Raw genomic sequence first — 23,919 nt, 5'->3', positions numbered from 1 at the left:
TAGACAATACAGTATCAGTTTGGCTAGTATGGAAAGTCTAAGAATATGTGAACAGGCCATAATTTAGGGAGGAAAAAGAATGTATACTCAGAGCTGCTGGACTTTTAATCTTGAATTTAGTTTGAACGTGTTAAACTTTGATTATGCTAAATTCTTACTTTCTAAGGATGACTTTAAAAAGGAATCAGAAAGTTTGTTCACACAGAAAGTTTACATCAAAGCAAATCATGCATCAATCTTTTCAGTGGATGGCCAGACTAAATTCCTGTTGAAAATGTTCAGAAAGTATTTCACACTCAAACATACACACATATATAACCACATATTTTCTGCAATATTTCAGTTTGTGATATGCTTTTCACATATGAATCCAAATATTCTTAGAATAGCACTATATCATACTGGGGTTTTGTTTTTTTTTGAGCCATAGGCATTTTCCCACATAATTTCATTGGGAAATATTGTGTTGTTTTAAGGATGTGACATAGCCACTATTCACCCCAAACATGGATTAATCCTCAGTTATTTTACTTTCTTTTACTTTTAAGAGGGTTGAAGTGGAAATTTGGTTCTGCATTAATTCTCTGCATCACTCCTCTATTCATTATTATGACTTGAAAATGAGATATAACTCTCAAATTTATTAAATCAAGTTTCATTCAACCTTTCCTGCTCTCGTGCCCTGTAGGCAGGTTGGGGTTGCTACTCCCAGATTTAATTAATTTGTTCAATTAATATGCTGTTAAGCCTTCAAAAGCTGTAAAAACTGGTCATCTTGCCTGAAATATATGTATATATAAATTAACTTGGCTGTTGGACTCAGTACATCAGCAGATCAGATGATCAGCAGACCATCCCGTCCCAGATGTTTGAATGTAGCGTGGACCATTTGATGCTACACTTCTCCTTCTTCATTCCCAGGCAAGTTTCACCATAATCCAACAAGAGCTTGAGCTCCAGACTACTTTGGCTTACAAATGTTTCTTACTGGAGTCAGTGTCAGACAAAGCAGAAGAATTTCTTCCATCGGCACTTAGAGAGAGTTTTGATTCCTTTAGCTGTCATTTTCTTTTCCTGTTGGGCTTTGTATTCAACTGCACTAACAATGGCTGTGTCAAAAACCTCCTTCAGGTTCTTTTGAGTCAAAGCAGAGCACTCTACATAAGTCTGAGCCCGGATTTTTTCAGCCAGGCCTTCTGCTTGTGTTCTCGGCACAGGTTTTACATGGTAGTGATTCAGGCTGATTAATACTTTGACATCATCTCTCAGGTCAGCTTGTGTCCCTACTAGCACCACTGGTGTTTGGGGATTGTGAGTTCTTATTTCTGGAATCCACTTTTCTGTAATGTTTTGGAAGGAGGTGGGATTTACAACACTGAAGCAGACCAGGAAGACATCTGTGTCAGAGTAACAAAGAGAGCGGAGGCAATCAAAGTCTTCCTATATAGAGAAAAGAAACATGGAGATCAATTTGTGACAGGTATTTACTGTACTAATTACACTTAGTAGGTATTGCAATGTCGTCTTTTCTACAAAGCTCTAAAGCCAAACTTTTCCAACTTTCAACTAGCAAAATCATCCAAAGGTTAGAAATCATTTGAATTTTCCCAAGTGCTTTTAAGAAAATTAAGTCAATTAATAGCTACCAAGTATAAAATTAATGGTTCAGTTCACACATCATACTAAGCTAAAACTAAACAAAACAAATTTTGCCTCAGCATGTTGGGTAAACCCAACCATTACAGTTTATGGCCAGAGTCCCTGACTGAGCTAGGACATCAATGTCCTTGTGGATGTTTCTTTTGTTCTCCAGATTTTATATTTTGAGACTTTGATCATTGAAATAAATAAATACCCAGGAAGCCAACGATCTTCAGTCTCATATGTACGTTCTTTTCCAATAATTCACCTTTTTTAAAATTCCCAAAATGTTTCTAAGCTGGGGTGTTCATAAACTCCAGAGCCCATTCTTAGAAAATAAAACCGCTCTATTTGGAATGTGCCAATAAAAAAGCAAGATAAAACAGATATTAGGAAATACCCTGGAGGGAATATGGCAAGAGAATAACTTCACTGTTTTGCCTCCTATAAAGTGGATGTTTGTAATCAGAAATATCCCCTCTGGTAGCCATTCTCTGAGCATATTCAGAACATTCTCAAAATCCCAGATGTGCCCATTGCTCCCAAAATATTAAGGTCTCCCAGTTAATGGCTAGTGTTATGTGTAAATGCAGCCACTGTGGCTTAGTTAATAAATGTTTTCAAAAATGGGTTAATTTGCTAATTAGATCATTGAAGAAGTGAGGGACTTTTAATGCCTATTAAAATGGCTTCTCATTCATGTAAACAATCAAATCCAAAACTCTTGTCCCAATTAATATTTCAGAGCTCATGCTTCCCTTAAAAAGTCATGGGCCTCCAGACATATTTTATAAAAGGAATTTTTGCTGCAAAAATATAAATAAATTTCAGTTAGCAAGCCATAAGTCACACAAACAAGAAAATTATATCCGTTTGTTGGTTAGATTTATAACCCAGTTCTCTTCCAGGAATGTAAGGTGGCATCCATAACATATTTAGCATATTATGCAATGCCAGGAATTCCCAATTCAAAGGTTATTTCAAATAAGAACTCACCAGAAGGAAACAGCGTGTCTCCTCTCCAATACTGAAATATTATTTTAATGTAAAGTATGCCAGAACTATGCTGTAGATTGCTACTGAATGTCATTTTTTTTACTGAATTATTGTTAATTTGTTTTCTGATATCATCCTTAGCATGGCATTTGAACCAGAGCTGCAAATATTCTTTACTTTTATAGGCCCCACCTGTCCTGCAGTGTCCCACAACTGGATACGAACGGGTGCACCATCAACCAAGACTTGAACTGTGAAGAGAAAGAGAAAATCACTAAGTAATTGATGTATGCCATTCAGCTTCACTAGCATCAGCCTTGGTCTATTCTCCAGAGGGGGCTTTGAAGGTGGGAAGCTGCACAGATATTATCCCAAATGCTGGAATAGAATATTTGAAAATATTGAGCAAATGCTGTAGAAGATTTATTACTAAAACACGCCCAACTCTATACTAATAATTTAAACCTGCATTGAAGTATTGCCTCTGTCTGGCCACCTACATCTCAACAAACGATTGCAGGAAAAGTATATATTCCATCTCAAAGCAAACATGAGCCAGTTTTTCCAGGTCCTGAAGTATCTATGTTCCACACTCCCATCTATGTTGATGTGCTGAACCAATAACCGAGAGTGGATGCCATTGCGCCTATGATCTAAGTAGGCTCTAGAGATATTATGAAACTCTGGATCACCGTTTCATAATCTGATGTTTTAAGATGATAGTTTCTATCAACTCCAGTCAGCATGGCCCCTGAGAAAGCACTAGAAAAGTCAGGCAATTTCAAATTTGGCTACTCTTCTACATATAGGGCAGTGTTGTTAACATTCAGTCAGATAGAAAGGTGGCAGTCAAACAAGGGAACATGTTAAGCTAGCCAAATATTTAAACACAGAAGACAAGGATTAATGCAGCTGCTTCCTAGCTAATATTATTATTAATATAGTGCCTCAGGTTGGTTAGGAGGGCTTTAAGTATCAAAATACAGAACCAGGTCTGAGCTGCAGTCATCCTAATTGATAAATGGTTCTTTAGTATCTGTACGCTATGTTTAGCTAACGCAAATAAACGCATACACAGTTAAACATGATGTCCTTGTGTCTCTATTTACAGTACAGGAAAGTAACTTTTCAAAAAGCAAACAACTGAAAAGCGAGAAGTCTACATGTTCAGCTATCCTTTCTGCTTTTTGCCAGCTCAGAAATGTTCTGGGAGCTGATGTCTATGCTGCATATCCAGAGTTGTTTACTATTAACAGCGAAACCTTATTAGTATTTGCCACAAACATCATTGCATAATTGCAATGAACTCTGACAAAGTTTTTTAAAAACTGCTCCACCCAGCAGGCCCAGAAGTTCTTCTTTTACCTACCTTCATGTTTTGTTCATCTTAGCTATAACAGGTCAGGGTTAGTCCACTAATGGTCCTAAGCTCTGTGACTTAAGATATTTGAAAGCGGGACATTACTCCGATGTGGGCATTTGAGAATAAAAATTCCCACCTCCCTCTAGCTTCCCCATTGCAACGTACACCTTGTTCTCAAGATTGCTGAAGCAGTGGGGGTCCGGCAGCTCCTAACACCTTCCATAAGAACAACCTGTTATTAAGCCTGCAGTCCCTTAGGGCTGAAACTGGCAGGGGCTTCCTTTTTTCTCTTATTGCTTCTAGCAACTCTTCAAAGCAGCATATATCTATCCTTGCATTTGTGGGCCAAAGCAATTGGATCTGAACTGATAAAACCTGGAGGGCAAGTTGACTGGGAAAAGCAAAACAGAGACATGTATAACTGGCAATTACGTCTTTCTTTTGTCTTTCTTTCTTTCTCTTTCTTTCTCTCTCTCTTTCTCTCTTTCTTTCTTTCTCTTTCTTTCTTTCTTTCCTCCCCCTCTGCTTCATCCTCTTCTCTCCTTTTTTTCCCCTTGATTTCTAAATGGCTTTAAAGGCATAAGGAGAGGATTGGAGCACAAGGTTTCATATTATGTTCATAGTAAATGCACAAATTCCTTGAAGGGCTATCAAAGGTTGCTGAACATGAATATCAATGGTGGCAGGCAGTATTTGTTTGAAAGACAATTTATTTGTCCAAATTTTCCTTCGTAGAAGGTGAAGCTTTATACTCTATACAGTGGTGAGGAGGCCCAGAAAGGCCTGGCTATTTGTCTGTTGTGCAGTATATCCTCACAAATCAGCTCAAGAATTGTAGTTCAAACTGAAAAAGAATATTTTCCTCATAAATAAGACAACTTTCTTGTATGCCATTTCTTTCATAAACACAGCTGAACTATTAACTCACATAAGTAACCAAACAATATACCCAAATAGTCTTGCAAGCCGTTAGTCTAAAAAATACACATTTAAAAATGTAGTCTGCTAAATGCCAAGTATAAAAAACCATTTAAAAATAAACTTTACCTCCTAATTTTTCAAATATTTCCATAGTTCCTTCTTAACCTAATACAAAGAAAAATATAAATATTGACATCCTGACTTAATAATGAGATTGGTCTGGCTTTAAAATACAGCTGATCCAATTCAATTCATAAAATTCAGAGTGCGAATGGTTTACACATTATCTAATGCAGGGGTGGGCAACTGTGGCCTTTTTACAACCTGTGGACTTCAACTCCCAGAATTCCTGAGATAGCCAAGCTGGCTCAGGAATTCTGGGAATTGAAGTCCACAGGTTGTAAAAGGGCCACAGTTGGCCACCCCTGATCTAATGGACACTGACTGAGAACTGAAGAAATAATCAGGGAGAACCCACCACCTTTTATCAACACATTTCTCCTACTGTTTAATCCAACCCTGTTGTATGGAATAGCTAAGATTAAATACTCTGTCCTCTCCTTTATGGTGATTTCTGCTACTTGAGGATAATGAAATTTTCATTATTACCTCTAAACTAAATATGTCAGGTCCTCTGATCTCTGCAGCTCCAAAGGATATCACATCAAAAATTTCAAGTATTCAGAGAAATACTTGGGGGGGGGGGGGCGTGTACAGGATGAACATTAAAAATAAACCTTCAAAAACTCCCTACAGCTCCCTGACTCCAACAAACAAACTTCTTTGAATGAATTTGTAGAAAAGAACTGAGAACAATTCACTCTCCTTTAACCATTTGTGAAAACTGTGGAGAGCTAACTGAAAATGCAGGAAGCAGAGGAGATAGGTGATAAAAACAAATCAAGGCAAAATGCACAATTAGCAGGAGAGTGTAATGGAGGGAAGGGAGACATCCTGTCTTAGAGGAGACAACAGAAGGCACTTAACACCAACCAGAGATATTGCCAGGGTATCCTTGAGTACAGAGAAGTTCTTTATTTTGGAGAAAAAGAACTCTGCTAATCTTTTCTCAGGCATCTTGTCATTAGGGAAATGAAGGCTATAGCGTTTGCAGCCCTGTTGTGAATGAAATAACTCTTGTTGCCTCAGGGTCTTTCGGTACAATCAGGTAAAGCCTCTGTCTGAGTCACCTCAAAATCCTTAGTACACCCTGTCGGTTGTACTTTTGCCACCTGGGAATACAGTCACTAGTCTCCACAGCATATGGAGGACTTTTCTGGAGTTGGGTCCCTGCCTTGGCTGGTCTTATAGAACTTATAGAATAACAGAGTTGGAAGAGACCTTGGGGGGGTCTTCTAGTCCAATTCCAAGCAGGAGACCCTAAACTCCAACCTTGGCAACTTTAAGACTTGTGGACTTCAACTCTCAGAATTCCTCAGCCATCTTTGCTGGGTGAGGAATTCTGGGAGTTGAAGTCCACAAGTCTTAAAGTTGCCAAAGTTGGAGACCCCTCCCCTATACCATTTCAGACAAATACTGACTGATGTCACTAATCTCTTCTTAAAAACCTCCAGTGATGGAGCAACTTTTGCAGTCTCTCTCTCTCTCTCTCTCTCTCTCTCTCTCTCTCTCTCTCTCTCTCTCTCTCTTGGAGGGGGGCAAATGAATGTGCTAAAGGTAGCACTTAGCTATTCATGGCACAACCATTCAGATGTGGAAAAAATGAATCCAAATTATAGATTGTGTTTGAGGCACAATTTCTTGTCTAGATATTTGGAGGCTTGCTGGAGCCGATCAGGAACAGGAAGGTGTGGGGATCAGAGCCATCTTCTGAATAGAGTGTGAGCGGTTTGCACATTGTGCTAAGCCATAATGTGAGTAATTGGGTATTGAGTGTGGCCATATCAACCAGCCTCTTTACTCCCCTCTATTGTGAATGCCCCATGAACTGTTCCCAAAATTCTTGCTTTTTAAGTTTCTACCGTGAATTTTTACAGGCAGACTCTCTCATCTGTTTGTTCAGTTCTTGCCCAAAGATTGGATGGAGAGAGAGTTGGTGGAAGAAACAAAACACAAACAAGAAAACCAGTCCCAGAGTGAGAGATGGCCCCAATGTGAAGCTTTAGAATTATAAAATATATTGAAATGTAAACAAACGGGTGAAAATATGGCCCTGTGGCCTTGCTTGGGATGCATAGAGGAGTACACAGTAGTGGGGCTGGTTAGCACCCCAAAAGCCTTCCCTCTGCCTTTTAATTAATTTTTAACATTGGATTTCAATCACCCTTGCCTCTTTTTAAATTTTATTTAACATTTTATGTTTTAATATTTTATTTGCATACCACCCACAGTTCCGCTGTGAGGAAATGGGCGGTTCCAAAATTGGATTAAATAAATAATATAATAAGATGATGTCATATGAGTGTGTATGTATATGCACACACATTCATACACAAACACCACCAGGAAACGTCTGGGCTAAAGACTAAAGTGGGAAGTAAAAAAATATAAGGCAAGAGCAAACCACTTCCATATTGCTGTCAAGAAGACAATATCAAGCTATCCTTGAAACCATCTGCTGGAGACCTCAATATCCTTTTCAAAACACACAGTTTAGTTTTTCAAGCATTTCAGGAAATGAGTTCAGCACAAATCCTACGCACGGTCACTCAAGCACTCGTCACTTCTCGTCTGGACTATTGTAACGCTCTCTACATGGGGCTCCCCTTGGGGTACACCCGGAGGCTCCAACTGGTGCAGAATGCGGCTGCGCGGGGGATTATGGGAGCGACGGGGCGCTCCCATGTGACTCCTCTCCTGCGCGAGCTGCATTGGCTTCCGGTGGACTTCCGGGTGCGCTTCAAGGTGTTGGTGATCACCTTTAAAGTGCTCCATAGCTTAGGGCCAGGGTACTTACGGGACCGCCTTCTGCCACCAATAGCCTCCCACCGGCCGGTTCGCTCCCACAGAGAGGGCCTCCTCAGGGTGCCGTCGGCCAGACAATGCCGGCTGACGACCCCCAGGAGGAGAGCCTTCTCTGTGGTGGCACCTACCCTATGGAACAATCTACCCCCAGAGATACGAGTGATCTCCGACCTTCGGATTTTTCGTCGGGCCCTAAAAACTCATTTTTTCCAGTTAGCCGGTCTGTCTTGATTTTAGGGTTAGTTTTTAAAATTTTAATATTGATTTTAATTGACAAGTTTTAAATTATGGGCCAAATTATAAATTATTTTAACTTTATTTTTAAACTGTGATGTTTTGTATAGATGTTTTTATCTTGGCTGTTCACCGCCCTGAGTCCGAAAGGAGAAGGGCGGTATAGAAATTTGAATAAATAAATAAATAAATAAATAAATCCCAGTTCAGTGTTTTCCAAATTCTGCAACTTTAAGATGTGTGGATTTCAACTCTCAGAATTCTCTAGCCAGCATAAATGCCTGGCATGCTGGCTGGGGATTATTGGGAGTTGAAATTCACACACCTTAAAATTGTCAAGTTTGAAAAATATTGTGATAACACAATAAGGCACCTCCACAACACAATAGAAGTAGTAACGAATACATCAACTGGAGGAGGAATCCCTTTTTTCTAGTACAAAATAATATACGGTATTTTTTCTATTAGAAAACATGAGTAATAATACAAATATTGTATTGTTTATAATTTTGTACAAAGGGCATCAGTGGCATTTTGGCATTGCAGTAAAAAGAAAGAAATCTTGAAAATGTCATAAAATTAAGGAATATCCAAAGACTATATGTTAAAAACAGGAAAAATGTGTATATTTCTGGGTGCAATAATATTAGTTTTCATCTCAGACAACAACATTCCCCAATATGCATATTCTTAAATGGGTTGAATTGTTACCTATATCAATGTTCTAAGCCCAAAACTGAAAAACTGAGGGAAGCTGTAATCTCCCCTATATAGAGTGTGCTAGACTGATTCTATGTAATAAAATTACTCTGTTAGAATATATAGAGAAAGCAGGGCAGACAGGTGTTAGACAGTCAACAATTAAAAGACAGCCATCAGATTTCTCTGCAATTATTTTAATGTCCAGACAGCCTCCTGGGGAATAAGGTCCTTCAATTTGTAAATTAAAAGGCAGAAAAATAAAGCAAAGCAAGCAAATGCTTCCTAACTATGCCATGTACATATACATGGAAATTCACATTCCCATATTTTGGAACTGGAGCAAAAAAGTGTACACGTAGTCCTTGACTTACGACCACAATTGAGCCTAAAATTTCTGTTGTTAAGTGAAACATTTGTTAAGTGAGTTTTGCCCAGGTTTTACAACCTTTCTTGCAAACGTTGTTAAGTGAATGACTGCAGTGGATAAGTTAGTAACATGGTTGTTAAGTGAATCTGGCTTCCCCAGTGATTTAGCTTCTCAGAAGGTCACAAAAGGTGATCACATGACCTTGAGACACAGCAACAGTCATAAGTATGAACCAGTTGCTAAGCATCTGAATTTTGATCACATGATCATGGGGCTGCTACAAAGGTCATATGTGTGAAAAATGGTCATAAATCACTAAATCACAGTCACTAAATGAACTGTTGTAAATCAAGGACTACCTGTATTAACCTGGTAATGTTTTCACAATGGTAAAAACTTTGCAATACATGAAAACACTGATGAAAGTCCTTGGTATGTTGGCCCCCTTCCCTCTTTTTCTGCTGTATCTAACAAGTCAAATAAAAAGCATCTTGCTTTATTTTAACCATGGTAGTAAATGCAATGTCGACTGGCGGCCCCCAGGGGGAGAGCCTTCTCTGTGGGGGCACCTACTATCTGGAACGAGCTCCCCCCGGAGATACGGAGGATCCCGGATCTGCGTACCTTCCGTCATGCGCTCAAGACCTTCCTATTTCATCAAGCCGGCCTGACCTAAGTCTTTCCCCTTTTTAAATGGAAATTTTAAATCTGGTTTTAAAACTATTGGGGTTTTAAATTTGTTCAGCCAAATTATTTAATTTGTTTTAATCTATTTTAAATTTTGTATTTATATGTTTTATTCCATGGCTGTTTACTGCCCTGAGTCCTTCGGGAGTAGGGCGGTATACAAATTCAATAAAATATATAAATAAATAAATAATATACAATATGGTTTTTTGAAAATGGAGTAGAGCCAAACATGGCTCTGGAAATGAAGCAACCTTCTTCAGATGTATAAAAAGCAAGTTAGGATGGAATAAGATGGTTAAACATAATAGATGTAGAAAGAGAACTAGCTTGAATTTATTTTACACACTGGTACTCTTCGATTTAGAGCGTTCGTTTACTGACCGGTCAAAGTTACAGCAGCAATGAAAAAAGTGACTTACACTTTTTGTAAGTGTGAAAAAAGTTTTCACAGTTATGACTTTTGAGGCATCCCCACAGTCAGGTGATCAACTTTGGGTACTTGCCAATGTATATTTATATTTACGATGGTTGCAGCATCTTGGGGTTCTGGGATTGTCATTTGCAACCTTCTTAGGGAGCTTCTGACACGCAAAGGGGGTCATATGGGGGAAGCCATATTCTCTTAATGATGGCACAATTCACTTAACTGTAGTGATGTGCTTAATAACCGTGGCAAAAAAGGTTGCAAAATGGGGCATGACTCACCTAACAACTATCTTCCTTGACAACTGAAATTTTGGGCTCAATTATGGTTATAAGTCAAGGGCTACCTGTGATGTGTCTTTGGCCGGCATAGTACATTTTTCTGATCACAGATGTGGAAAACAAGATAAAATCCTTACTGATTTTTTTAGACTTCAGGGTAGCCAGCCTTGGATTCCCCATGCTTTTATTACAATATCTTGCAAAATATGAACATTTAATTATTACTGCACTGATCTATGAGTACATATAATCTAATCTCCACTGAATGATAGACTGAGGTAACACAATGTCTACTCAACCATCAAATAGGAGAAGTGAAAGAAGCTTGTTAAGGCCAGGACACAACTATGACTGTTGCCAAAGCTTAGCTGTAAAGAAAGAAGACTAACCTGTTCCTGGTCAAAGAGTTGCTGAGAATTTTACTTGATCTTCAAGATAGTGGGCATTTCCCGCTTGTCTCATTTCTCATTTCAATACTTGCCAAACCCATATTGTAAATATAAAATGGTTGCTATGCCCAGAGCATTAGTGTGGAAAAATCTGATGCCATATTTTGTGTGACGTATATGCCACTATACTGGTAATGTATATAACACTGTAAAAATGCCATTTGGTATGACTTTACTCTCCGTAGGTCTGATCATTGCACCTCAAAAAAGACTCTTGTCTACCACAATGTACTCTTTGTGGCATTACCTTTGGAAACATCCTACAAGTTGCAGCAAATAGCTGGTATAAGAAACAAAAATCACATCATATTTATATTTTAAAATGCCTATTATTTACCAGATACTACTTAAGCTGTTGGTATTACACTTTCAACCTCTAGAAGGCATAGAACTTTATCTATGATGAAGGTATCCAGCCTTTAAGATTTGTTGACCCTTCTGAAAATTTTGTAGCTCTTGAGAGGCTCATTTATTTGGGTCAAAGTGAGCATCTTTTCCTCCAGGCCAAGAATATACCAGACTGTCAAACTCGCAGCCTGCAAGCTGGATGCATCATGCGCTGGCCACGCCCACACCCAGTTTAGCGAAGGGGGAAAAGTTGTGATACGTCATGTGACATCGCCGTGACGACGTGAGTTTGATACCCCTGGAATACACTTTTTGCTTCCACTCTCTGTGTAATTAGAAAATCTATAAAGATGCATCTCTTTTAGCATTAACTTTTACTTTTTAAAATATTAATACATATTATATTTAACATTTACCTTTCTGTATACTATCTTTTAATTACTGTTATCCAGTTTGAAAAGAAAGTTCAGGTCCGGATCAAATGAATAGACAAAATGATTAAGATAGCAGACGAAGATTAAAAGCAAGAAGGAGAACAAAAATGATGGGACTGTAGCAGGCAGCATTCTTCCAAGGAAGAACTGCAATTCCTCAGCTTCCTTGTTTAGAGTAAAGCTGACAATGGGAAGACATAGCAGAGATATCTAAACATCATGGCATGGAAAAAGTAGAGCGAGGGAAGTTATTTTTCTTTTACACACTATTAAAACGTGGTACAATGCACTTAAATCAGACTTTGAGCATAAAGAGATTCAAGATTAATAAAAAAAATAATTGTTAGCAGACAAGGCACAGTTAAACTACATAATTCTCCCTCAGATGTAGTGATTATACCAGTTTCAAGTATTTTAAAGGATAACAAGAAAAATTCATAAAGGATCGAGCTGTCAATAGCTACTAGATTGGGTGACCATGACAGACAGCATCTCAAATACCAACTATTCTCAAACTTGATTAGCATAGTGATGTATTCTCATTGGGCCCTTTTTCATGTTTATTTTATGGCTCTATTTTTTGCTTCTGTTCCGTTTATACTCCTTTCATCTTCTTCCTTTTTATTATTGTAAGATGCCTAGAGTAGCCCCGCGGCATGATAGGTGGCAAAGAAATTTTACAAATAAGCTTCACTGGAAGAGCTATCAACCTCTTGGATGCATCTGCTACACCATCCCATGATAGCAATAAAACTGGACTGAGACATTGACCTGATGCAGCAATGTACTAGGGTACCCAAGTGTGCCTTTTTCTAGGGATGCACCAAATAAGCATGGTAAACTGATATGAGGAAGTTTATCTCCACCTGTCTCACGCAAATTTGTAGGTCTTGTTTTAATTGTGCTTTGGCCTCCCCTGTAAGTGATGCAGGAAAGTTTCAGTGTAATAAAGAAACAGGTTAAGCAGGAAAGTTTGGTGGGTGACCGTCAATATTTACTGACCCCAAGAGCAGAACTGTCTTGCAATGTGACATATCAGTAGTTCTGATCTCAGCATGCATGCATGGGAAAATATTACTTTTCAATATTATCTGAAACACTAGCCTTCCCTATCAGCCCAACCTAATGACCTCTGTCTGCACAGGACAACAATTTGACATTTCCAGCTAGTACACTGATTACAAAGGATAAGAATTGTACTTCAACTATCTGGAAAGGAGCAGGTTGAAGGATTCTGTTATTCTTGCACATGATTCATGATGGATTATCTCATCCTTTTGAGAAACCCTGCACAGTTTCCTCTGTACTCATTTAAACCAGTTCCACAAGGCTACTCGGTTTTTACTTATTTAATTCATTCATTTATATTTGCCTTTGTTTTACCAATCTGCATTGGGCACTTGCAGTTCAGGCCTGGAACTGTGCACCGATTGCCTTTAACTCTCGTGTAAGGTTGGTTTACCCAGCATAATCAGTTCTAATATGGTTAGTTGAATGTTAGTTTATTATGGGAACCCAGCTGATTACATGAACCATAGTTTAGTGTAATGTGTGGACTAGCCACAGTGAAGCAAAATTCCATCCCTTGTAACAACTGGTTCATAAATGTGAGCGTGCCTTCCGTGCATGCATGTGACATTGAAAACCTGGCGATTATATAGGACGTGATAGCGCCAGGGCCCTGGTCGGAACTACTGGTTTACCCGAACCGGTCTGAACCGGCAGCAGCCTACCACTGGATAATGTGCTATATGGTAAATGATGCCAATACTAAATTTCAAGGCTAGGAAAATGTGGCATTTCCACCATAGAAGCTCAACCTCACCAACACACAAGGCGGCAGTGCAGGCTGCAGTGCCTCAGAGAGAAAGTCCATGGAGAGACTGGTAAGGACAGCTGAGAAGATTATAGGAAGCTCACTTCCTGTCATTCAGGGTACTGCTTATAAGTGCTATGTGCTTAGAGCTCGAAGTCTTGTTAAAGATCCCACACACCAACTTCATGGTCTGTTTCTATTGCTCCCCTTTGGGAGGAGGTTTGGAAGTATTTCTAGCAGGACTGTAACAGCTTTGTTGCCTATGCCATCCATCTGGTAATCTCGCAAGATTTGCTTTTCTCGCCGTCTACATCAGTGGTGGGTTTCTACCAGTTCACCCCAGTTCGGGTGAACCGCTAGTGGCGTCGGTGGGTGGCTCTGCCCACACGCCCGGACGTCATCACAGACACTCTGCGCATGTGCAGAAGGTTCTGCGCATGTACAGAAGCGCTGCAGGCGCTCACAGTTCCAAACTGGTAGCGAAAGTAAGTGGAACCCACTACTGATGTACATGTATACATCCGAACTAGACCGTTGTTTCTCCGTGTCATATATGTGGGTATATGCATATTTATTTATTTATTTATTTATTTATTTATTTATTTATTTATTTATTTATTTATTTATTTAGTCATGTTTATCTAGTGAATGTTGGAGTAGAGATCCTTTGAGAGCTAAATGCAACGAAATTTCATTTTAATATATGCCGATTAGCATACATTCAAAGTGACAAAAGTTATTCTAAATCTAAGTTTAGTGCAATTTGATTGGGTGGGAAACCCTGCCTGGGATCATTCTAAAGCAGTTTAGTCTTTCAATCATAGCTGCTGAAATTTGGATGCGAGACTTAGATAGCCACCTATTTATAAACTGGGAAACAATTAACATCCCCTCATTTTGTTGAACTAAAATGGAAAGGAAAACTACGGAGAACAGCTGTTTGGATTCCGTTTGAAGCATTCCAGTTTGCTGAAGCCCACTGATTGGGCTAGAGTAGCATTCAAGGATCAAATCTATGAAAGCTTACTGGACAGCCCTTAGAGAGCTCTACCTTTCAGTGTTGCTGCTGTAGGAAGATGAAAAGAAGAAAGATTAAACCACATTGTATCCTGATGCTTGGAGTCCTTGGAAAAGTGTTGAAAACAAACAAGCATCTTTAGAAATTGTTTTGGAGAAATCGCATCATGCAAAGCAAGTTGCAAATAAGGAAGGTTGCAACCTATACTAGTTCCTCATTTGGATTAGTCCCCACCTGTTCCCCAAAGGTTAGAGATCTATTGTCCTGGAAACAGAAGAAAAGGCACAGACAGGATGGCGTTTTTGGCATTCAATACCTGGCTTTAATCGAAGCGGGCAGGGGGAACATCTAGCCTTTAGGTTCCAGATATTGTTGGAATACACCTTCCAGAAGCTCTCATTATTGGCCTTCTCACTGGGGTTGCTGGGAGTTGAACGTGGGAGGCTCAAATTCCCATTCTACTAGGTTACATGTTTAAAAAGAATTATCCAATATTACTTTTGTAGCGTTGTTTAAAAAAGGAGAAAATCTGAGCTAAAAAAAGGGGCTTCTTATAATGTATTCCTTCTATCGTATCAGATTTTAAAAGCATGTACAACATGTAATAAGCTAAATACACTGTATATTAAGTATGTACCAGTGGAATGAATGACTCCTGTAATATAAACTTAAAGGATATACCGTAATATAAAATTCAAGCCAGAATTTACTGAACCACAGACTGTCCTTTGGATTGCACATAGTTTGCTTGATAGTACAGGCCAAATCAAGCAATAAGTTAATTATTACACGTTCAAAATTAGAACAGCGGATATAGCAGCAAATTCAGCCTGTCCCAACTAGCCTGGTTCTCTCCACATATATTGAGACTATAGCTTTGAGTATGCCAGTCATCAGGTTGGAGCAAGCTGACTTAAGCCTGACTAGACTATGCAGCTCATTGTCCTATGGGAGGCAGCAATGGTGTTCATATACTGTGTGCTAATTCAGGCATATATTTTAGTCTGTTCCAGGTCACTATTATCACTTAACAAACTGGAGTTAAGCAAGACACTCCAAAATGGGTGGGGCTAGAATGCAAACTGAGTCTATTTTAACTTTCTGGAACATTTTACAGGGGGTCCTCGACTTACAACAGTTCACTTAATGACCATTCAAAGTTACAACAGCACTGAAAAAAGTGACTTATGACCGTTTTTCACAGTTACAACCTTTGCAGCATCCCCAGGACCGTCTGATCAAAATTCAGATGCTTGTCAATTGCTTCATACTTATGACCGTTGCGGTGTCCCAAGGTCATGTGATCATCTTTTGCGACCTTCTGACAAGCAAAGTCAATGAGGAAGCCAGATTCATTTAACAACCGGGTGACTAACTTATCAGTTGCAGTGATTCACTTAACAATTGAGGCAAGAAAGGTTGCAAAATGGAGCAAAATTCACTTAACAAATGTCTCGCTTAATAACAGAAAAGTTGGGTTCAATTGTGGTTGTAAATTGAGGATTACTTGTACTTCTCACCCGCCCTCCTCCAAATGTCAAAAGATCAAGTTGGAGGCTCTTGGTGCTGTAAAAGGAGTTCTGGCATTTCACAGAGTTCCGATGTAATATGGATTTTTACACTAAGCAGGATGTTGGATAATGTGATCACAACATCTCTTCCAACTCTTTCGTTATATGATTCTGTGAATACATTGTATAAATATTCTTTACAACAAATGCTGCAAGATGATTCATGTTGGTTGTGGGATCCTATGTTGCTCATGGGAAGATAGATGCCATCTAGTGAGCTCATGTTCAAAATGAAATTCAAGTTGAGGTTATATGGCGCTCCAGTTCACTGCCATTTTAATACAATGGTTCCTTTTGCTGTATGATAAAATGAATCTAAAACCATATGCTGTAGGCATTCCTACCCACTGCTTCAGATAGGTCAATCAGAATTTGAATCTTCATATTGCGGAGTAGCATACCACTAATTTTCAAAAGATAAAGAAATAGCCTTTTTGAAAACATCCAGATAAATTCTTTTATATGATCATCTGGAAATTATTTGTTGGAAAGCAGTCTCAAAATTATTTGAGAACACACAGGTGATTTCTTTCTAATCCTTAAAAGACCATGTGGATGCAGTGAACCAGGTTGAGAAGGAGCTCACACTCAAATTGGAGTAATTGCATTAATCAGTCATTGCAGTAAAGGCACAACATCTTGCAGCTATTCAAACTGTTGAGAACAAACATCTACTTCACTCTTCTCCCATCTCATGCCTTCCCAGCCAGCATGGGGGGGGCAGTATGATGATGTCCTTGAAGTTCAATGCATCAGGAAGGCATCAGGTTGGAGATGGCTGCCTTATATCTTTCTCTGAAATGTGAGGGCCGGTGTATATTTTGAATTCTTCTTTGGTTGTTAAGTGAGAGTTACTTAAAATTAAAAAAAACAATTCCAAAATTCCAATATGCTACTTTTCATGTAACTACCTTTGTAGCTATATTCTGTACTGCACAATGAACCACTCCATGTTTCTTACTTCTGAGGATTAAATATTTTTAACACTTCTCTAATGACTGTGCTAGCTGGGAACTCTGAAAGATGAGCAAACCCATCTAGAAGACACCAGGTTAGAGAAAGTGCAACAGCAATTCATCAAACATATCAAGAACAGAAACTGTCTCAACTGGTTCTAACTGCACTTCCTATTTCCCTCCTTACAAGGTTATGTTCAGACTGACAGAAACTCTTCAGATGATGAGATGTTTTGACTAATAGGCTTCAAGGAGCATTAAGAGATTGTTGACAGCCAGTCATCCTCATGTGATAGACAACCCTAGCAAACTGACCAATCGAATAATATTGGCAGACAACTACTTCCTGGAGAAATAGCAATTCAAAAGAAACTGACCCTCTATGATTTCTCCAGAGATGCCATCTTAATCTTAGAGTCAGATCAAGCTAGCTAGATCAACACTAGGGCAAAGGTTCTTAGATGCAGAAGGTCAAACACAAATCACTGCTTTCTGTCATAATATAATTGCAATCACCGAATCTTAGTGTCTAAATCAGCCTCATGTTTATCACAGTTCCCAACTTTAGAAGAGTCTTATCTTTAGATAGATCTAATGTTCTCTCCACAGCTCTCCTGGAAGGGACATGGAGGAAAAGGCTAAATGAAACCCAATACTGCCCCTCTGATATGGATCCCATAGAAAACACAGTTCGCGTTCTTCTATATTGCCACTTCTACAGTATGTTCACCACCAGCTGATTATCCTTCTTTTATTTAAATTTCCAGGGCACTCTGATAGCTTTTATCTACATTATTTGTTAAAAAAATCAAAACCACTTTATTCCTCTAAAAGTCATTAAAATGTTGTTGCATTATGTGTAAGCTCCACCCACTAGTAGTTACTACTTGTTCTTGTTGTTAGGCGATACTTTTGTTTTGTTCATTTTATTGATTGTATCTTTTATTGGCCAATGACCAAAATTAAGTTTCTGTCTGTCTGCAAAATGAGAACTTTGACACCGTGGGAAATGGTTCTTCTAATGCAAGCAGATATTCTATTGTTTTTAAATGTTACATTTTATTTATTGTTAAATGTGGATTCAGTATCTAGCATAATAGATTCGACATAATTTTCAAAATTAAAAACAAAGTAAAATCAATTGAGAAATCTTTATCCTCAAAAGCCATTTTTTAAAAAATCCACAGTATTTGTACTAAGATGTAGAGATAGAGATATAGGTTATAGATGGTTATAATAATCATTAAATCGTTCTGGAGAAGAATTGCTATGTGGTCAGTAAAGTGACACTGTCTTGATGACATGTAATCAATCAGTCGCAGACACTAGGTAAACTGAAAATAATAAAAGAATGAATCAGATGGATTATCTACTCCAGCACACAAAAATCTAGCACCACCTTATTCTACAACTGCTACAAAAGTTTGTTCAGACTATCATCTTATACAAACTTTCTACGGAGGAAATCCCATTGATCTTAATGGGATTTACTTTTAAGGAGGCATGCACAGAATTGCAGTGCTGGAGCATGGTTTACCAATTGCTAAGTTTAGCCAGTCAATTGAATGTGTATCTTTCTTGGGGTGGAGGGGTAATCTACAGTCATCCTTCCTGCATTTCCAGTTTAGTCTTAGGCTACTTGATCTGTAGTGTAGGTAGGTGATACTTGGGATAATCAACCCCCAAGTGCTGTTGGAGTTTCATCTTGATAAATGAATTACTGACACACTTTCAGATGGCATGCAATTATCTGCTCTTTCTTATATTTTAGCTGGAAAAACAATTTAAAAGTAATGCTCTCTCAGCTTTACTAGAGCAATTAAAGTCACCTCAAACAAGTCAAACAGACTAGATATCTTGCACTGCTAGCTGAGTGGGAGAATTACCACCCTTGTTTCAGGTGAAAGGCTACAGTAAAACGTTTTGCTTTGTAACCTCTTTTTAAGTTCAAGATGTGTTTATAATAGTTTCCATTTTTTGAGAACTTCTCAAGCTTATGAAATATCAGTATTATTAGAATTATAGATGGAACTCCAGCAAGCGCCCTCTACCCTGCCTTGACAGGCTGGGATTTCTGCTCTGCCTACCTGAGAAGGTGTCTAGTGCAGTCGGCTGGTAGTGGTCTGGGTATCCATTGGTTGTGTAGCTGACAATCAGGCTGGTTTTGCCCACGGCTCCATCCCCGATGAGGACACACTTAATGCCCAGCTCCGAGCCGCTGCCTCGGCTGGGACAGCCGCTTCTTCGTAAGGTAGGCGAGTAATCCAAGAGCTCCTGGGGTGGCATTGCTGGAGGAGCCGGGAGGGGCCCCTTTCGGCTCCCTCTTTGGAAAAGGGGGTACGATTTGAAGCACAAAATGTTGCAGTTGGAGAGCACTTTATTTTCTTAAAGTAACCAAACCAAACCAAAAGAACCCAGCCCAGTAACTTTCAGGTGACGGTGACACCCGAGGATCAAGACGACCTAAGAGGCACCGTTTCCCACGCAAAGCCGCAGCTTCTCTTTCTCAGGGTTACATCGTTCAGGTGTCCCGGAGCAGTGAAAGAGTAGCCAGGACAGGTAGGTTTGTATCCTGGGCGGGAATTTCATCCTCTCAAGCTTTACATTTAACTTCCCAGGTCTGTCAGGTGCTTTTGTTTTTCCCACAGCCTCCTTCATTTGCATAGGGCCACCTCCTTTCCCTGTAACTTGAGGCTGCGGCAACAGGATTTCTCCTTCTCGGAACCGAGCGCCAGCTAGGTCAGGAAAAGCCGGTGGGATGAGCAACCAAAAGGCTCCCTGCGTAAAAAAACAACAAATATAAAGGGGGCAAATCTTCTTCCCTCAAAGTCCCAAGCAAACAAACTAGGTGGTTTGGTGCAACTATCTCTTTTGCAACACTATACCTTTCCCTCCCCCTCAAAAAAAAAAGCTATGTGATCTAAGTCAGCCTTTCTTCTCATCCTTGGCAATTTTAAGATGTGTGGATGTCAATACCCAGAATTACCCAACCTGGTTGGGGAAAATGCCTGGACATTTCATAGGCAAAACGATTCAAGGAAATGCATGCAATCCTCTTCTGAGCCCTTGGAGGACTATGATTAAAAAAAAAAAATCAAATAATGAAGGCTTCAGAAAGTGGGTCACTTAGGACCTGATTCATAAATCTTATGAATCATAAATAAGATTCACCCAATCTTATTTATTTATTGTTTTCCCAGCCTTAGCTGCAGTTCCCAGATACATCCCAACCTGTCTCTTGAAGACACAAGATGGGCTTCTTTCCATTACCCTACTTTACTTCAGAGTTTCCATGATACAGATGGGACAAAGGTCATTCTCAGTAATGACAATTTACAAAGGACTGGTTTTAATTTCCCACCATGATTAGGTGTGTGTTTTTATAATATATATCCTGAAATCTTTTCACAGTTCCATTCAGTCACAGTACAGACTGGAGATAGAGGATATTCTTTTAACAGATTTTTTCACAGCTCATATTCTATAACCTTGGCCATATAATTTTGGCAGCCATGGGCTTCATCTCACCACTATTTGCTTTATCCTCAAATTATTATTAGTCAAGATATTGGTTGTGCAAGGCATTTGAAAGAGGTATTTTGCAACATTTTGTCACAGAAATGAAGCTTTCTCTTCAAATCATTAAAGTAGCTGTACTTTATGCAAGTTTGTTTGGCTGTTTGTGGAGGCTGACAGATATATATGCACCATCCATATGTCCCTCTGGAAAGACTAATCACATCCTATCCATCTAATTTTTGCACAGGAACAATACTTAAATTTTTGCTAAGGTTATTGCATGCAAATATAACTTGGCACAGTACCTCTGATTAGTACTTCTTTCCATTGCAGATTTATTTGCATAAAGGCATCTCTAGGCCATGCAAGTCAATGGAAACAAATCTTGGCCCAAGCTGCGTCTTCCTGCTATATTGCAGACGTAGCAGATCATAGTTTCAGGCAAAAGACATCATCCATGTGTCCAGCAAGTATGAAGTATCCACCGGTACTCATACCAATTACTTTATGATTTAAAATGATGGCTAATTTATATGCATTTATATAGTGTAGTAGGAGATTTGGGGTTGTGTCCACTGAAGTGTCCATTCTTCTGTTAGAAGATCCTGGCTATCATGGGAGAAGGGCTGAAGTATGAGATAGGAAGCAACAATTCTCAGGGCAGAGACAGAATTATAAGGTTAGAATGGAATAGATATTTCTGGTTCTCAAGGACAGGAAAAAAATACATTAAAAAGTCTGTTGATTTGAAAGAATGGGAGGGAAAGACCTAGAATTTAATTCCTGGGGTGTCTCTCTCACACACGTATTAAGCAGATCTTCTGCATATATATGACTTCCTTCTTGTCTGGAATATAGCAACTTACCTATCTGTGGCAAGTCTATGAAGCTTCTCCTGTTACCAGATGCAAAGCTGAGCTTTTGGAGAATCAATGATTTTATTGCCATGCCTGGTATGAAGATGGACAAGGGGCTGTTTAATTTAGCTAATATTATATTTTCTACTGTGCCTAATTCAGTTTTTTCCCCACCTTGTTTCCTCCAGGTATATCACACTTCAACGCCCTCCAGCTATATTTTATCTGTGCTGGTTGACAATTAATGTACGTTCAAGAAAGAAATCCATTCCAAATCATGGTAATGCCAAAATTATAAAACATACATTGTGATGTCATGATGCAAGCTCTGTTTTTTTGTTAGTTGAATTGCAATGTCACTCAAAACATATAAGGGGTGGGGTTTCCATCATGGCTGCACATCACTTATCCCCTTCTTTTGATGTCTATGTATCAGAGACAAGAATAACTAGTGGGGCCCTGGAACCAGTCCAAGAATAAAATGCTGTCATTGACTCTGCATGGAAGTTGTCTATTCAATCCTAGTGGTAGTCCTCAGATAACTACTGCCCTGTTTAGCAACTGTTTAAACTTACAACAGCACTAAAAAAAAAGTTTTACAACCAGCCTGAGCACTTACAATGGTTGCAGCATTTCCATGGCCATGTGATTGCAATTTAGGTGTCTGGCAATCAACACACTATTAACAATGGTTGCAGTGTCCCATGTCCATGTGATCACCATTTGCAACAAGCTTCACAGCTGGTTTCCAACAAGCAAAGTCAATGGTAAAGATGGCAGAAGGTCACAAGTTGTGGTCATGTGATGTTGCCCTTAATGACATGTAATTCACTTAAATGCTAGCAGCAGAACTGATGTAAATTGGGTGTGCTTACACAATGTTTCACTTAATGACTGTGTCACTTATTAATGAAGTTGCCAGTCCCAACTGTGGTTGTTAAATGAGGACTGCCTTTTTGTAAGTATAAATCTGGTGTGCAAAGTGGGATTTCATTTCTCACTTGCCTCTACCACAGAATATTTCCCATATTTTTGCTTTCTGTTGTAGGAAGTTAGCACCTACCCCTTTCCTAGAAGAATGAAATATTTTGGGAAATATTAAAAAGGCAGAATATTATGTTTCCCTGGATGAGAAATGGAGAAGCATGTTTTAAAGTCAAAGCAGCTCCCACCTTCCTGCCCCCACCCTTTTGTTAATGGGCCAAAGGCAGAAACTCAATCTTTGTCAATGGACCTCATTTGCAAGACAGTGGGACCCACCTAGGACAGAAACTCACCACATGGCACCTGGGAAGATTACATCAGCCAGCAAGGCTAGCTAAGACCCCCACCCCCTGGGAGTCTGACAACCAATCAGGATACACTTTTGGGACCCCAGGAAGTTCAAAGCTTCCTTTGAAGAGAGAGAGCATAAAACCCAGGGACTTGCTGACTCTCAGCCCCTTTTCTGTTCAGGAACTCAAGCCATGTGATCCTGTCCACAATTAAACCATCTTTCCAAGCAGTCTCCATGTTTCCAATGTCTTTTTCCCCACTTGGAGCAGAACCCAGAAGGATATTTCTTTCTACACTGTAAAACAATCAAACTCAAAAGTCATGATAATGCAAAGTATATAGGAATTCAAGTAGATGACTATTACTCCTATAGGCATAAGGTTCAGAATAAGGCAGAGGGGGCAGATATGTTGTGTTGAACTATACGGTTTACAAACAAGAAAAACAAGAGGAGCAAAAGTTGTTAGTCTTAAAGAACAGAGAAGTTGCTCCACAGGTCAACATTTACCTTTATATGACTGATAAAAGGTCAAGATTTGTTGACCTATTGAGCAGAACGCCTATGTCATTCTTTTCAAATTTTAAATGTCATCTTTGAGTAAAGAATGGTGACAGATTAAACCAGTGAACTGACCAATTTGTTGGATTTTCTGACTGCTGATAGCAGAATGGGAAATTGTGTAGACAAAGAGTCAAGGATGCAGCTCTCTGATAACTAAGGCTATTGCAAGAGTAATAGAAGCTGTTAAGAATTCCAAGGACTGCCCAGTATAAAATACAAGCCCACTTTATAGTAAATTTGGGTTTAATCTTTGACTTTCTTGGTGGCCTGTTGTTATGGTCTTAAGCCTCCCTCTTCCTGGGGAGAAGTGTCCCATGTTATGGTAATGGGTTAGATTGGCTTTGGGCTATTTACCTCTAACCTTGCTAAAACTCACAGAGAGCCTCTACTGATTGTGTGACAGCCTTCACTCTCACAAAAAGTTGTCAAATCTGAACAGAATTCATTGGAGGAGGGTCACCAGACTTTGTTTGGCTTTGTTTGTCACTTTGAAAATCCACTGCTGGTGAATATGCCTCACTGTATGGCTCCAGGCAATGTAAAACAATACAAAATAACATCCCATACAAA

General features: G+C 39.2%; 1 protein-coding gene across 1 annotated transcript; it reads right to left on the bottom strand.

The window, feature by feature from the left end:
* Nucleotides 1-999: 999 nt before the first annotated feature.
* On the bottom strand, nucleotides 1,000-19,509 carry RHOV (ras homolog family member V). The gene is made up of 3 exons (XM_070931317.1): nucleotides 19,224-19,509; nucleotides 2,830-2,888; nucleotides 1,000-1,440 (listed from the first exon to the last, which is right to left on the bottom strand). The coding sequence occupies exons 1-3, from the start codon at nucleotides 19,420-19,422 to the stop codon at nucleotides 1,000-1,002; spliced, it is 699 nt and encodes a 232-aa protein (XP_070787418.1). The 5' UTR covers nucleotides 19,423-19,509.
* Between the last annotated feature and the right edge of the window lie 4,410 nt (nucleotides 19,510-23,919).

The sequence above is a fragment of the Pituophis catenifer genome, unplaced genomic scaffold (genome assembly GCF_029215685.1).
Source record: "Pituophis catenifer annectens isolate HBS135680 unplaced genomic scaffold, rPitCat1.0.hap2 SCAF_1, whole genome shotgun sequence".
NCBI classification, from domain to species: Eukaryota; Metazoa; Chordata; class Lepidosauria; order Squamata; family Colubridae; genus Pituophis; species Pituophis catenifer.
The sequence above is the reverse complement of the archived record's forward strand: the minus strand, read 5'-3'. Positions and strand labels throughout refer to the sequence as shown.